This window comes from Quercus robur, chromosome 2, assembly GCF_932294415.1.
Source record: "Quercus robur chromosome 2, dhQueRobu3.1, whole genome shotgun sequence".
NCBI lineage: Eukaryota > Viridiplantae > Streptophyta > Magnoliopsida > Fagales > Fagaceae > Quercus > Quercus robur.
Window position 1 is genome coordinate 14,366,716 of NC_065535.1, and position 15,510 is coordinate 14,382,225.

Sequence of the window (15,510 nt, forward strand, 5' to 3'; positions counted from 1 at the left end):
ATTAGATATTCCCACTTTTTGGAGGTTTGGAATACCTTGCATGTAAGAGATTGGAAACTTGATATCCAAACATTTCAAATGATTTCTTGAAGCATGTATCCTAGATATCCATCATTTGGATGCTTTGACACCTCGCATCCAAGAATTTATAGTATTGTGTATATCAAACATCCAACTTTTGTAAGGTGATGCATTCTCCTAATTAGTTTGGAAACTTGATATCCAAACTTTATGGAGAATTTTCAAAACGGTGTATTAGATATATATATATATATATATATATTTTTTTTTTAAGGTTTGGATAACTCATGTTAAAAAGATTTTTAGTATTGTGTATATCAATCATTCACCATTTGGTAAAGTGATACAATATCATACTCGTTGAAAAAGTTTTACCTTTTGGCTTATGGTTTAGTTTTAGTCTTATTTTTGGGGCAAAAAACCTAGCTTTTAATTTAATTGATTTAATTTGATTATTTTGAAATAAATTAGTTTTAAGACTTTTTAAATATATTTAACATAAAAATTACTAGATTTATTTTTTTGATAAATACTATGTAAATAAATTACAAAAGATAAGTAATTTCCGAATGAACACTAAAGTTTTGTGTGTTATTTGTCGTTGGTGAAATAAAGTGTTTAATTCTATGCCTTGTAAGTTTGAAATTCATTTCAAATTTGATATTCTAATTTATAAAATAATAATTTTTTTTTTCTTTCAAGAATCTCAAAAATGGTATAAACTTGTTAAAAAAAAAGAAGAAAAAGGAATAAACTTAGCATTTTCTGGTTAATTCGCGTTCGCGAGACTTCGCCAAAATACTTTGAAACAGTTAAAAATATTCATATAAATGAGAGTCAAGTAACCACACTTCTCAGTCCACTATGCGCTCGCTTTGGCTCACCACAATCAAACCGTTAACAATACGATTATTCTCTTATAAGACCTACAGCTGGAAAGTGAAGCAACAGTATCGTTGATTAGACCATCGAGTCCATCAAGAAAAATAAGTACCACAACCACCATAAAACCCAAAGCCTCATAGTCCCTCTCTACACTACTATAAAAACAAAGCATCGTGCAACGCCGTGACTAGTTTTCGGCGGGATCCAAAACTCTCAAAATCTCAATCGAAAACCCCTCTCTCTGTCTGCCTTCGCACTTCTTCAACATCAGGTTCAGGTAACAAAGGCTTTCTCAAAACCCTATGGTCTCGTTTCCCTTTCCAAGATTTAGGGTTTTACTTCATTTTCATTTCCATTTTCGTATCGAAACCTTTTTAGCTTATATCTCACACTATTGCATCTTAATAGTATGTTCATTTCTAATCTGTTTGGTTCATGGGAAAATGAAAGAAAGGAGGGGAAATGTTGACAATCGCTTTGTTATTATTTATGATGGTTTGCGAAGCGTTAAAGTTCCGATTAAAATGTGTTTATGGGCTGAAGATGTTGCTTATACAAGTTTATGGTTGTTATTCTTGTTTTAGGTTAATTGATTTGAGTAAACCGGTTTGGGCTAACCTCGTTTATATCGGTTTTCATGGCGGTATGTTAAATGCAGCTAAACTCATTTGGTGTATGATCTGTTGTTTTAATTACTTTTTTTTTTTTAATATTGTTTTTATGATTTTTCTATGTGTTTTGCTTGCTTGGAAATCTTGCTAGGTCGAGAGGATTCTTAAAGATGAAGCTAGTGAAGAAAAGGGGGAGCGTGCCAGAATGGTGAGTCTGTGTATGCATTTGTGAAATCAATGAACCAAAATTGTAGAAGTTAGTTGCGTAAATTTGGATATTCATAGTTTCATACGACTGAGCTTCTTCATAATTTTGAAGTTTTAATATTCTGAACCGTGCGAATCTGTGTTATTAGATATTTAATGTGAACAAAATGTGTAAATTGATTTCTGTGTTGTATATAGGCATCGTTTATTGGAGCAATGGCGATTGCTGACTTGGTGAAAACTACCTTGGGGCCAAAGGGAATGGTAAAAATTTCTTCAGACTTAAGTGTGTTGTTAAATGAGACTTGTTAAATGAGACGATGCTGTTCTTTTAGGAATGCAGCCTCTGGGAGGAACTTAAGTTACAGTGTGCTTGTTGCTTTATGTTTTTCAGGATAAAATTTTGCAATCAACGGGTAGGGGACGTGAAGTCACTGTTACAAATGATGGTGCCACCATTTTGAAGTCCCTTCATATTGACAACCCAGCTGCTAAAGTTCTTGTTGGTATCCTTGTCTTTTGCTTAATGACATGAACTACAATTGTCATGGATTAAGAATTATCTTTGATTACGTTTTACTAGCTAGAGGCGAGTCCAAAGGGATCTTCTTTAGAAAGGTTCCCTGCATTATTGAAAAATTTGGGGGGTGGAGGTTTGTATGAGCATCTGTGTGATGGCATTTATACTATTGTAATCTACGATGGTAACATTAAATATAGTCATATAACAACTATGAGTTTATTGAATAAATGTTGTTCATTGGTCATCCTTAATTTAAGCATCAGACATTTCTAAAGTTCAAGATGATGAGGTTGGTGATGGGACAACTTCTGTTGTTGTTTTGGCTGGGGAACTCTTGAGGGAGGCAGAAAAGCTTGTTGCAGCAAAGATACACCCGATGACGATAATAGCAGGTCTGGGTATATTTGAATTATATGCGATCTTTCCAATCTTTTGCTTGTTTAGTGAAGTCATATTTGTATACTAGGCATGTTTTTAATTTTAGTTAACTAAAAATTGAATATTGCATTTTACTTTCTATTTTTGGCTGAATAATATTGCATTTTACTTTATTCTCTTCATGTGTTTAACAATAAAAATGGAGCTATATTTTTTCAGTCATGTCATTGTTTCTTGAAATCTTTAAGGACATGCTTCCTTCGTCCTAGGTCATGTCATTTCCTTGAATTTAGGTCAGCTAATGATCTGTGCAATGATGACTGAAACTATCCCGAAAGAAGGATGGCATTTGCTTCCATGATGTATTCACTTTCTTTTTTCATACTAATATTCTATTAATTTGGCATATTTACTTATATAAAAAAAAAATTCTATTTATTTGGCATATTTGAGGGCTTTAGAATTGCTTGTGCAGTCACGTTTCTTGACATAACTCTTGCCTCCTTACCTTACTCTAGTGAAGCAAAGCAAGAGTTATATGTTGCATACTCTAGTGAAGCATGCCTTCATTATGTAGTCAGAATTGCTCTCAAGCTATATTTTTAGAAGAAAAAAAGTTTATATTTGGAGAATATTTTAATAGTTGCTTCTTTTGGCTGTCAGCTGTAAATGAAATGCTGCCAAGCTGATGGATTGGTCTCTCTCTCTCTCTCAATAAGAATTGTTCTTTTGTCTGAACTTCTCAATTATGTGGTCAATTTTCATTGTGTTTCTATATAGAACTCCTTGTCCCACCCAGCTTGCAGTTTGACCTGAAAGTTTTGTAAAGTTCTTCCAGTTGATTTTACTGCTTATAAAAAAATGAAAAAAGTAGTTTTCCATTTGTTTCTTACCATGTTAAATATGTGAAATACGAGAGTTTCTGATGACGTATTTTATTTAGGTTATCGAATGGCAGCGGAGTGTGCACGCAATGCTTTGTTGCAGAAAGTTGTGGATAATAAAGAGGATCCAGGTACTGATTATTGTTGTATATTGACTATATTCACTTTTTATATCCTTCTTCCCCCTTCAACGGTTTCTTTATTGCGGGATCTTCTGTACTACTCCCCCTTTTTCCTTGAATCAACATTGTTGTTTCTTGAGAACTTTTTGATACAATCTGTTCTTGACAATGATGATTACTTATAGACTAAACTAGATGTATAAGAATGGCACTTTATACACTTGTACATGGATGGGAATTTCTAATTTGTGTGACCATGCCTTTGCACCATGCCTTGCATAATTACATTCTTAATGCTTGTCATTACTATATTTTGCAGAGAAATTCAAGTCAGACTTGATGAAGATTGCAATGACTACTTTGAGTTCAAAGATTCTTTCACAGGATAAGGAGCATTTTGCAAAATTAGCTGTGGATGCTGTTATGAGGCTAAAGGTGAATTGTATGGTTCATTATATAGGGAAAAGGCTCTGATTTTGTCATGCAATCCATCCTTAATTTGAGTGTTAAGGCATTTATCCATGCCAATTTGTTGGATTAAGGCTTAATTGAGTTGAGTTGATTTTTCAGTTTTTAGCCACTTTGTCTCCTTGTTGGCTTTCAAATGGTGGTTTTTAGCTTTAAATATGTATTATATTATATTTTCTGATAATGCTTTTGGAAATGACAGGGCAGCACAAACTTAGAGTCTATCCAAATTATTAAGAAGCCTGGAGGGTCTCTAAAGGATTCGTTTTTGGATGAAGGGTGAGGCAATATAAACTTGCAAGTTTCCATTATGTAACTATGGTCTGTGCTTGAAATAAGTAGGCATCCTTTGCTTTTGCTAGACTAGTGAATTGGTATAGTTTCCTTGTTTTAGGATTAACTTAGGCTTTTATGAATCATCAAACGTTCCATTGATTTGGAAGAGCAAGGATTTTTCGTGGGAAGTTGCTACATATGTTGGATCCATTTTCTTCTCATATATAGATATATTGTATACCACTTTAAAGGAGGATTAGCTACTTTAAATATCTTAATGTTGCTTTTGGTTGTGTATTTTCTTCTTGATGACATGTACGTTTTCCCATTAAATGTTTGTTCTGAATGGGACTTGCATGCTTTTTCAGATTTATTCTTGACAAGAAAATTGGTATTGGACAACCTAAACGCATCGAAAATGCAAAGATTTTGGTGGCAAACACTGCGATGGACACAGATAAAGTTAAGATCTATGGGGCACGTGTCCGTGTTGATTCAATGTCTAAGGTTGCTGAGATTGAAGGAGCTGAAAAGGAAAAGATGAGAGAAAAAGTGCAAAAGATTATAGCTCATGGGATCAACTGTTTTGTCAACAGGCAGTTGATCTACAATTTTCCTGAAGAGCTCTTTGCAGATGCGGGTATACTTGCAATTGAGCATGCAGATTTCGATGGGATTGAGCGCCTTGCTTTAGTTACTGGTGGTGAAATTGCATCAACTTTTGACAACCCAGAATCAGTTAAGCTTGGACATTGCAAGCTCATTGAGGAAATTATGATTGGTGAGGACAAGTTGATCCACTTTTCTGGTGTTGAATTGGGTCAGGCATGCACAATAGTACTTAGAGGTGCAAGGTATGTAATCTGATTTCCCTCTTGCAAAAAGGTAGCTTGCATTCTGATAATGTGGTTATGTTGTCATAAGTATTTTCAATGCGACTCCAAAAGAAAAAAAAGGTTGTTTTAGTGTGTGTGCATCTTGTCTGATTAGGGGTAATTATTGGGTACTTACAGAGTACCATAAATGTGTACTTCTCTCTCTCTCACACATAACTGTGGGTCCCACTAATTAAATTTATGGCGGGACCCACAATTCATGTGAGAGAAGGGAGTACGCATTTATGGTACTTCCAGAGTATTCAATAATTTTCCTCTGATTAGACGCATAATATGGATTGCAATACTTAAGTCATTAGTTTGAATTATTACACCAAGCCTTGAAGCATCTATTTTTACCGACCTTATTTTTTAAGCTTGAAAGTTTAATATCAGAGTTCAAATCATAAAATATACTGGTAAAAAAATCCCTTTACTAAAATTGCATGTTGCCATTCAATTTTGACGGAACCACACTAGGTGTTCTATTTGGGGAATGCTGCATACAGTTGTGCTTTGATGTTGGATCATGTTTTCCCTTGACTTCCCTATGAAGCTAATAGAATGCATGCATGCTTCCATTAGTATTTACCCTTGGTCTAGCTAATATTTATTTAGTTTAATGGTTTGTGGGGTTTATATATACACTGCTTTTGTATAGGCATATTTTCCTTTTTCCAAGTACCAGACATGGTATTCACATGATTGTGTTCTCTGTCAACTCTTTTTTTTTTTTTTTTAATTATGTTTTTGTTTGGAATATTATAGATTAACTTCTGTTATAACATTGTTGTTGAGATAACCATTCTTTTGATTTAGTTTCTGACATGTAAACTGGTGTGCAGCCACCATGTGCTTGATGAGGCTGAACGGTCTCTTCATGATGCCTTGTGTGTGCTGTCTCAGACTGTGAATGACAGTAGGGTTTTACTTGGAGGTGGGTGGCCCGAGATGGTGATGTCAAAGGATGTGGATGAGCTGGCCCGGAAGACTCCTGGGAAGAAGTCTCATGCTATTGAAGCCTTTTCACGGGCACTTGTGGCCATTCCAACAATCATTTCTGACAATGCTGGTTTGGACAGTGCTGAGTTGGTTGCTCAGCTCCGTGCAGAGCACCAAAAGGAGGGATGTACTGCTGGGATTGATGTCATCTCTGGATCTGTAAGTAACTTATACCCAAAAAATTAATAATAATAAAAAATAAAAAATCTATGGATCTCTAATGATCTTAAATGGAAATCTATATTATGATTATATGTGATGCATCTAGTATTAAATTTTAATATGGCCTAGCTTAATATATTGTGAGATTTGGCTTCAAGGGATCTCAACCCCCCCCCCCCCCCCCCCTCCCCCCCTCTCTCTTTTTTTTTTTTTTTTTTTTTTTTTCTTTTCCATCAGGATTACATATAGTTTGCTTATTTGAGGATTAAAATCAAGTGATTGGAAGAATAATTGATAGTATAAATTGCTTGATACAAATTTAACAACACATGATGTGAGCTTTTTGAGAATTTTGCTCAAACAAAAACACTTGTGATATCATGGATATAGATTTTCTGAAAAAAATTTCAGCATTTTCTATTGTTTCAGTGGTTGTCAAGCTAAAAATGCCAGTCAACCTGAAAACAATTTTAGTTTGACTAGAAAAAAAGCTGTATGGGATGGAAATTGATTAGTGCATCACAGTTTCGGCCTCTGTTTTTTGGTTTCAGTTTGCTTAAATTGTAGTTGTTGCCTGCATGTCCATGAATTTGCTTCCCCCTTTTTATGATTTCTAGGTGGAGGGTGAGCAGGTGAGGTTGTGGGTTCAAGACTTATTGTGTAATCTACCCATCAAAATGACTAAATAAATAAATAAAGTTGCTTCCTTAGTTGACTCTTGGTGGCAATTGATATTTTGACAGGTTGGAGATATGGCACAGCGGGGAATTTCTGAAGCATTCAAAGTCAAGCAAGCCGTTTTGCTCTCTGCCACTGAGGCTGCTGAGATGATTCTCAGAGTCGATGAAATCATCACTTGTGCTCCACGGAGGAGAGAAGATAGAATGTGAAGATCCTGTAGACCATTTGGCTAATTAAGAAAATCTGTTGTAATGCAATCCCTTTTGTGATTGCCTACTGTATTGCTATGATGGATAGGACACAGGTTATGGAAAGAGTGTCGACATGGTCTGGTTGCAAAAACTGAGTTTTTGGCATTTTTTATTTTGTAGGGGTAGGGTAATTTTTGGAAAGACTAATCATCTCTGCTGTTTTCATTTTGTTGGTGAATTTCTTCTTTGTGTTGCTTTGTTGAGCTAATGGCAGTTAGATGTGCAATTCTGATGTATCTCTCTTTTTGAGAAGGGTCTACTGAAATGGGGCTCCTGAGTCCTATGTATGAGAATCCAACAGCTCAAGATAAGTTATGCATGCATCTTCTGATGTGTTTTATACAGTTTTAAATGTTGCCCTATCTTGCATCCTGTGACTATCAGCAACCCGTCTAAGTGCAGAAATTTTCCAATGAGACTGATGTTAGCTGTTATTCTCTTTGTGGGATGGCAATGGCGCGGTTCTGTGATAAGTTTCTCCTTATTCTGGCCTGCCCCTAATTTAATGAGTATGCACAAATTGCCTACTTTGCTATTGATAAGTATAAGAAGTTACCATTATTTTATTTTAATATTTAAAAATTTCTCATATTTTTACTATCACCTCTAACTTTAATACTCCTCTATTAATTCTGTTTATATTTTTATTCTCATTTAACGTTTTCAGTCAATTCTTGAAAAAAAAAAGAAGGAAAAAAACATTTTCAGTCTATTGGCAAAATTTAAATCCTAACAACAAAAGACTTAGTACCAAAAAAGAAAAGAAAAAAGTCGAGAATAAATTAATTCTCCATTACTATTGTAGGGATGTTAGGCCTAGTAGATTATATTGGGCCAAGGGCCCAGTCTGAGAACACCTAATAGTTCGAGAACGAGTAAACGTGTTATAGAGGTAAGTACTAATAAATAAAGGAAGAGATCTAGACATGATGTTCTAGGGAGATAATCCAAGGAGGAATACTTCCTTGGCTAAGCAAGGCTGAGGTTAGAAGGTGTGGTCTGACATTAAGAGTAACATTTCAAACAATTCCACTAATGATGATAAGTATCAAGAAGGAACAGGATAGAGAGAGGTTATGAAATATCTAAAGAGAAAGCTGTTATCATTGCATTAAATGCTTTGCAGCTAACTCTCTGGTCGCATTAATGTAGAAGTGATACCTGAACAATAGTTTTCAGCTTTACAGCTACTCTTAGAGACTTCAAGAATGTGCTGATAGGACAAGGATCAAAACTATCAATCTAATCCACACGTGGATGGCAGAAATAAAGGGAGGATGATAGTATAAAATAGAAGGGAGGCCTTGAGAGAAAGAGATCGGAAAATTAAGAAAGAAACACTGTAGTAATAAGAACTATACTTGTAATCAACTTCAAGAAAGATATACAAGAACTGATCTTCTTGGACTGTGCCGAATACGATTTTCATTAGATACAACCAATCCACTTTTACTTTATTGTCATTTGGATTTATTTTAATCGTTATCTAATTCATTAGAGTCTAATTTTTCTAACCCACTCTCTACAAATTCATTGTGTTGGGTTCTTTGGGCCTAGATCCTTTTAACTTTTGGACTTAGGACTCAAACCGTGTCATCACAATTGGCGCTGTCTGTGGGAAATTCTGGTGTTGTGGTGAGTTCAACGATTCAATTATGGTAGGTTCAGGTTCGAATCGGAAGAAATCTATTAGATCCCAACGTCAAGATCATTTTATTAATCTTGAGCGGAGAAGGGATCGGGAAGTCAGTGTGCATACCACCCATACTAGTAGGAGCCAGTCTTGAGGTGGGAGCCACCTTTCTCATGAGGAGAATACCAGAGCTATGCAATTGGAGATTGATTATCTGAAGAGGAAGTTGCGCCACGAACGGCAAAGGCGAACTCCATCCAATTTTGATTTCTCTTCTGGCGATGAAGAGGATGGTAGTTATAGATCCAGATCAAGGATCCCCTCAGTGAATCCTTCTCGTGTGAAGGGGACTACCACCATGGGGGTAGGAATAAGAGTCCATCTTACAAAGGCTTGAGAAATGACACTATGAGCAAGGCGTTAAATCAAATTTCCAGATCACATTTCACGTGTAGAATTGAGGGAGGGAGACTTCCTCGGCGGTTCACTCAGCCAATGTTCACCATGTACAATGGTTGAATAGACCATGTGAAGCACGTGAGCCATTTCAACTAGAGAATGACTGTACACTCTAAGAATGAGGCCCTAATGTGCAAAGTATTCCCATCCAGTTTGGGGCCTGTGGCCATGAGGTGGTTTGATGGCTTGGAAGCAGGTTCTATTGATTCTTTTAAAGAACTCACCCGGGTGTTTGGATCTCGTTTTATTACATGCAGTAGAGTTCCTCGGCCTTTGGTGGATCAAGGCAGTAGGGTAGAGATTATGTACCCTGATTTATACAACGGACTGGGTTTGAAACCTAAGGACTTGACAGCTTATGATTTGCCTTTGGTAAGCTTCGACGGGAAAATTGTTATTCCAAGGGGTTAGATTCGACTTCCCATACAAGCAGGGTTAGAGGTGGTGGAAGTAGATTTCATTATAGTGGATGCTTATTCTCCCTATACGGCCATTATAGCAAGACCCTGGCTTCATGCCCTGGGAGCCATTTCCTCCACTTTGCATTTGAAGGTGAAATATTTGTCTGGGGACTGGATTAAGGAGCTTGTTGGGAGCCAGTCCGTGGCAAGACAGTGCTTGGTTGCTGCAATAATGCATCAGCCAGAAGTGGAGTCTTTGGCCTCTACTGAAGGGAGCTTATAGTAATTAAGGACTCTAAGGTTATCCGTGGAGGGGACAGCCTAAGGGGCAGAGTGTGAGAATTTAAATAAGATTATGGTAGATAATGATTCGGAAAGGTTTTTTCAGGTCGGAGCTCAGCTGCCTTCTTAGGAGAAGGAAGAGCTGATAGAGTTTCTCAGGAGGGACATTGATGTGCTCGTGTGAAGTCCTTACGAAGCTCTTGGGGTGGATCTGAACTTCATTTGCCATCATCTGAATGTCAATCCATCCATTATTCCTAGAAAACAACCACCTTGGCGTTCATTTAAGGAGTATTCTGATGCCGTCAAGGATGAGGTGATCAAATTTAAGCAGGCTGGAGCTATTAAAGAGATTTTTTTACCCCGAGTGGCTAGCCAATACTGTAGTGGTGAAGAAGAAAATGGAAAGTGGCGGGTTTGTGTGGACTTCACAGATTTGAATAAGGCCTGTCTAAAAGACCCTTTCCCCATGCTTCAGATTGATTAGCTAATGAACACAACTATAGGCCATCATCGGATGAACTTTTTGGATGCCTTTTAGTGATACCACCAAATACCACTGGTTTTGAGTGATCAGGAAAAGACAGCTTTTGTCACTCCTACTGGAAATTACCACTACAAGGTAATGCCCTTTGGGTTGAAGAATGCAGGGTCTATCTATTAGAGGATGATGACCAGGATGTTTGAGCCGTAATTAGGCAATAATATTGAAGTTTATATTGATGATATGGTGATGAAGAGTAAGGTGGTGTGGTGTCCAGGCATGTGGGAGACCTCAGTTATATTTTTGGAATATTGAGGAAACACAAGCTACGCCTTAATGCTTTTAAGTGTTCTTTTGGGGTTGGTTCAGGGAAATTCCTCGGGTACATGGTCACTCATCGCGAAATTGAAGTCAATCCTGACCAGATTAAAGTAATTAATAGTTTGCAGCCACCTCGGAATCCCAAAGAGGTCCAAAGGTTGACAGAGATGATTGCTGCTCTAAACCGATTCATTTCTTGATCAGCAGATAGGTGTAGACCTTTCTTCCGATTGTTGAACAAGTGGAAGAGATTCGAATGGAATGAGGAATGTGCCCTGGCCTTCCAGCAATTGAAGGAATACCTTTCTCGGCCACCTATTATGTCCAAACCCGAGGTAGATGTTTTGTTTGCTTACATCGCTGTGGCTCCCAATGTGGTGAGCTTGGTGTTGGTACGGGTTGATAGTGGTGTGCAAAGGCTGGTTTATTATGTGAGTAAGTCGTTGCATGAGGTCGAGGTGCGTTACCTACCGTTGGAAAAGGCCATTTTGGCAGTGGTACATACTACACGTAAGCTCTCCCACTATTTCTAATCTTACACAATAGTTGTTTCAACTCAACTTCCACTTAAATCACTTTTTTGGAGTGCTGACTACACTGGGAGGGTTACTAAGTGGGGTACGATCCTAGGGGTTTTTGATATCAAGTACATGCCTCGCATATCTGTCAAGGGTCAAATTCTCGTAGATTTGGTGGTCGAGTTTGCTGAATCCCCATTAGAAGAGAGAATAGAGAAGCAGGACATGGATGGAAAATTAGTTGGCATGATCTCTTTACAAGAACCTTTATCCTGGAGGGTATATGTTGATGGTGTAGCGAATCACAGAGGATTTGGAGTGGGGCTAGTTCTGATATCTCCTAAGAGGATCATAATTGAGAAATCCTTGAGGTTGGGCTTCTCGGCCACAAACAATGAAACTGAGTATGAGGCTCTGTTGGTAGGGATGACCATAGTCTAGAGAATGGGGGGAAAGACAGTGGAGATATTCTCAGATTCAAGGCTGGTTGTGGGCCAGGTTTAGGGAAAGTTGGAGGCCAGGGATATGAGAATGCAAGAATACTTAAATTAGGTCAGGCACTTACAATCAGGGTTTGAATCTTTCAGTTTACTGTACATCTTTAGAAGCGGAAACACCCATGCTGATTCTCTGGCCACTCTTGTAACCTCCTCGGTTTAGAGTTTGCCTCGGGTTATCCTTATTGAAAACTTATGTAAGCTTACAGAGATGAAGAAGGAGGTGGTCTATATTCATCAAATTAGAGTGGGGCCTAGCTGGATGGATTCTATTGTGCTATTCCGTAAGGAGGATATCTTGCTCGAGGGGAAGTTTGAGGCTGACAAGGTACGAAGAAAGGCTCATCGGTTTTGGCTATTCGATGACCAAAAGTTATACACGCGCTCTTTTTCGGGACCATATTTACTATGCATACACCTCGAGGCATCAGAGCTACTTCTGGAGGAGTTACATGAAGAGATTTGTGGAAGCCACACAGGTTGCAGATCCTTGTCTCATAAAGCCCTTACACAGGGATATTGGTGGTCGAACATGCAGATTGAAGCACAAGAATATGTGAAGAAGTGTGACCAGTGCCAAAGATTTGCCCCAAACATTCATCAATCAGGGAGAGTCCTTAATCCTCTGTCTAACCCTTAGCCATTTGCTCAATGGGGCTTAGATATTGTTGGACCTTTCCCTAAGGCAGCAAGGAATAAGAGATGGTTGTTGGTTGGCATGGATTACTTCACCAAATTTGTTGAAGTTGAACCATTGACAAATATCAGGGATGTGGATGCCAAGAGATTTGTTTGGAAAAATATTATCACTCAATTTAGGATCCCACACACCCTTATCTTTGATAATGTTCTTCAGTTTAATAGCAAAGCCTTTAAGAGGTACTGTTGCGACCTGGGAATTACAAATAGGTATTCCACTCTTGTCTATCCACAGGGGAATGGATAGGTCGAGGCTGTCAATAAGGTCATTGTGAGTGGACTTAAGAAGAGGTTGGATAATGCGAAAGGAAAATTGGGGGAAGAGCTGTCACACGTCCTATGGACATATTGGACCACACCTCATAGATCAATAGGGGAGACACCATTTTCAATGACTTATGGAGTTGAGGCTGTTATTCCTCTAGAGACTGGAATCCCAACACTGAGAATGAGTTCTTTCACTTCGAGCAACAATGATGGGCTGTTAGGGAATAACTTAGACTTAATTGAAGAGCAAAGAGAAAATGTCATAGTCCAATTGGTGTATTATCAACATAAACTTAAGCAAGGGTATGATGCCAATGTAAAGCTAAGGCTATTAGCACTTGGAGATCTGGTATTAAGAAAGGTATTGGGTATGGCAAAGAACCTAGCGTGGAGAAAGTTAGGGCCCAACTGTGAAGGGCCATATCGCATCACCTCGGTGGCTGGAATATGTGCATATTATCTTGAAGTTCTAGATGAAAATGTTGTACCACGCCCTTGGAATGTAAACAACCTGAGAATGTATTATTATTTCTTTGCCATATTTTGGTTTATTACATTATGCGTTATGCATCCTACTATTTATTTGAATATCAAACAGAACCTTGGTCATGTCTAGATCCTCGGACCACATACCTTGAGTAAATTGATATTTTAAGTTATTTTCCTAAGTGTTAAATAGAACCTTAGTTATGCCTGGCTTCTCGGACCACATACTTTGGGTAAATTAATACTTCAAATAATTTTTCTAAGTATTAAACAGAACCTTGGTCACGCCTGACTCCTCAGACCACATACCTTAGGTAAATTGATATTTTAAGTTATTTGTCTAAGTATCAAACAGAACCTTGGTCATGCCTGGATCCTTGGACCACATACCTTGGGTAAATTAATATTTTAAGTTATTTTCCTAAGTGTTAAACATAACCTTAGTTATGTCTGGTTTCTCGGACCATATACTTTGGGTAAATTAGTACTTCATATCATTTTTCTAAGTATTAAACAGAACCTTAGTCATACGTGACTCCTCGAACCACATACTTTGGGTAAATTGATATTTTAAGTTATTTGTTTAAGTATCAAACAGAACCTTGGTCATGCCTAACCCCTCGGACCACCTACCTTAGGTAAATTGATATCTTAAATTATTTGTTTAAGTTTTAAATAGAACCCTAGTCATATCTAGTTCCACGGACTACATACCTTAGGCAAACTAGTACTATCTGGTATTCATCTAAGTGTTAATAGAACCAATCGTGTTGGATGGCAGACATCTTCATTGTAATAACATGATAAAATGGACACTCATGAGCACCACTTAAAGCATTTGAAAGTATATCTATGATCTGTTTAAGAGTTGATTATCATCTCTAGTTCTTTAGACTTACTAATAAGTGGAAGGTTAAGTGGAATCAAACATGGATGGATACTTTTACCATTGTGTATGTTTTTGGAGTAAAGGATATACTTTGTTTGGATTTCAAACACATCATCATTTACACAGATAATTAAGTGAAATTATGTCTCATTTTCAAATTGGGTAAAGTGCTAAATAAGATAAGAATCATATCAAGACTTATATGAATATCACAAGAATAAAGGAAATGTTCCTAATTTTCATTAAGTTAAGCCTTAGAAAAAGGCAGATTAGTTACAAAAGGGTAACTTCATTACAAACTTTGAAAATAAAGACAACAGTTAAAAAAAAGAAAAAAGAAAAAAAGAACTACACTGAAAACTATTTCTTTTTTATTACAATTTTTTCTTTGGCTAGGGCCTTGGTGGGCTGAGTGGATGTTGTTTCTGAGGCCTCAGGGCCCTTGCTTGCGAGGTCACCCTTGGCAGGCACGGGAAGAGTGGCCAGGACTATCTCCATCTTGGTAGGAACTTCTTTCTCTGTGAGGAGGTCCTGGGGAGCAGTTGAGGGCTTCGTGGCATTGGGGGCCACTCCCTTGGTTGTGTTTACTTCCTTTTCAACAACCCCAGACTGCTCGGTCACCTTGGAAGGGTTGTCAGAGGAGGTTAGGGCCTTGGTGGGACTAGCCTTGCCCACGTCTGCCACCTTGGGAACGATATCAGTCTCAGAGCTGGCAAGGCCAGATGCTCAGATGGCAGGAGGGTAGTATACACTCTCTGTCCTCCTAAGTACAGAAGAAGCCTCAATCCTAGTTTGGTTGAGAGCCTCATTTCATACTTGGAGGCAGTAGTTCTTACATACCTCCGAGACCTCAGCCTTCAGTCTCTGCCACTCCTATATCATACCCTTCCTATTCGGCCTGATCCTTGGCTTTTTCTACCTAATCCTGGGCCTTCTCGGCCTCCTCCAATTTTTTCTTTAAGACCACAATTTGCTCCTTGGAGGTGGACAGATGATCCTCAGTCTGGCGAAGTTGCTTTCACTGACTTTCAACTTGCCTTTTTGCCCCTTCCAAGGTGGCATCGACACTCTTTTTATCCCATTCTACCTCGACCAATTTAGCCTTTAGCTCCTACACACTCTTCTTGGCCACGTGGTAGGCGTTTACAGCCGCGATGTGCCTTCCCTCCTCCTCCTTCATCATCTGATGGGAACTATTCATCTTCTCCTCTGCTCTGAACATGGCTTG

General features: G+C 38.0%; 1 protein-coding gene across 1 annotated transcript; it reads left to right on the forward strand.

The window, feature by feature from the left end:
- The first annotated feature begins 960 nt into the window (after positions 1 to 960).
- On the forward strand, positions 961 to 7,690 carry LOC126712520 (T-complex protein 1 subunit beta). Its single transcript, XM_050411872.1, has 12 exons — positions 961 to 1,183; positions 1,491 to 1,549; positions 1,669 to 1,725; positions 1,923 to 1,988; positions 2,119 to 2,230; positions 2,511 to 2,639; positions 3,569 to 3,640; positions 3,951 to 4,066; positions 4,302 to 4,378; positions 4,744 to 5,229; positions 6,096 to 6,411; positions 7,158 to 7,690. Exons 2-12 carry the CDS (start codon positions 1,544 to 1,546, stop codon positions 7,302 to 7,304), a joined length of 1,584 nt encoding a protein of 527 aa, XP_050267829.1. The 5' UTR covers positions 961 to 1,183; positions 1,491 to 1,543; the 3' UTR covers positions 7,305 to 7,690.
- Positions 7,691 to 15,510: the final 7,820 nt, after the last annotated feature.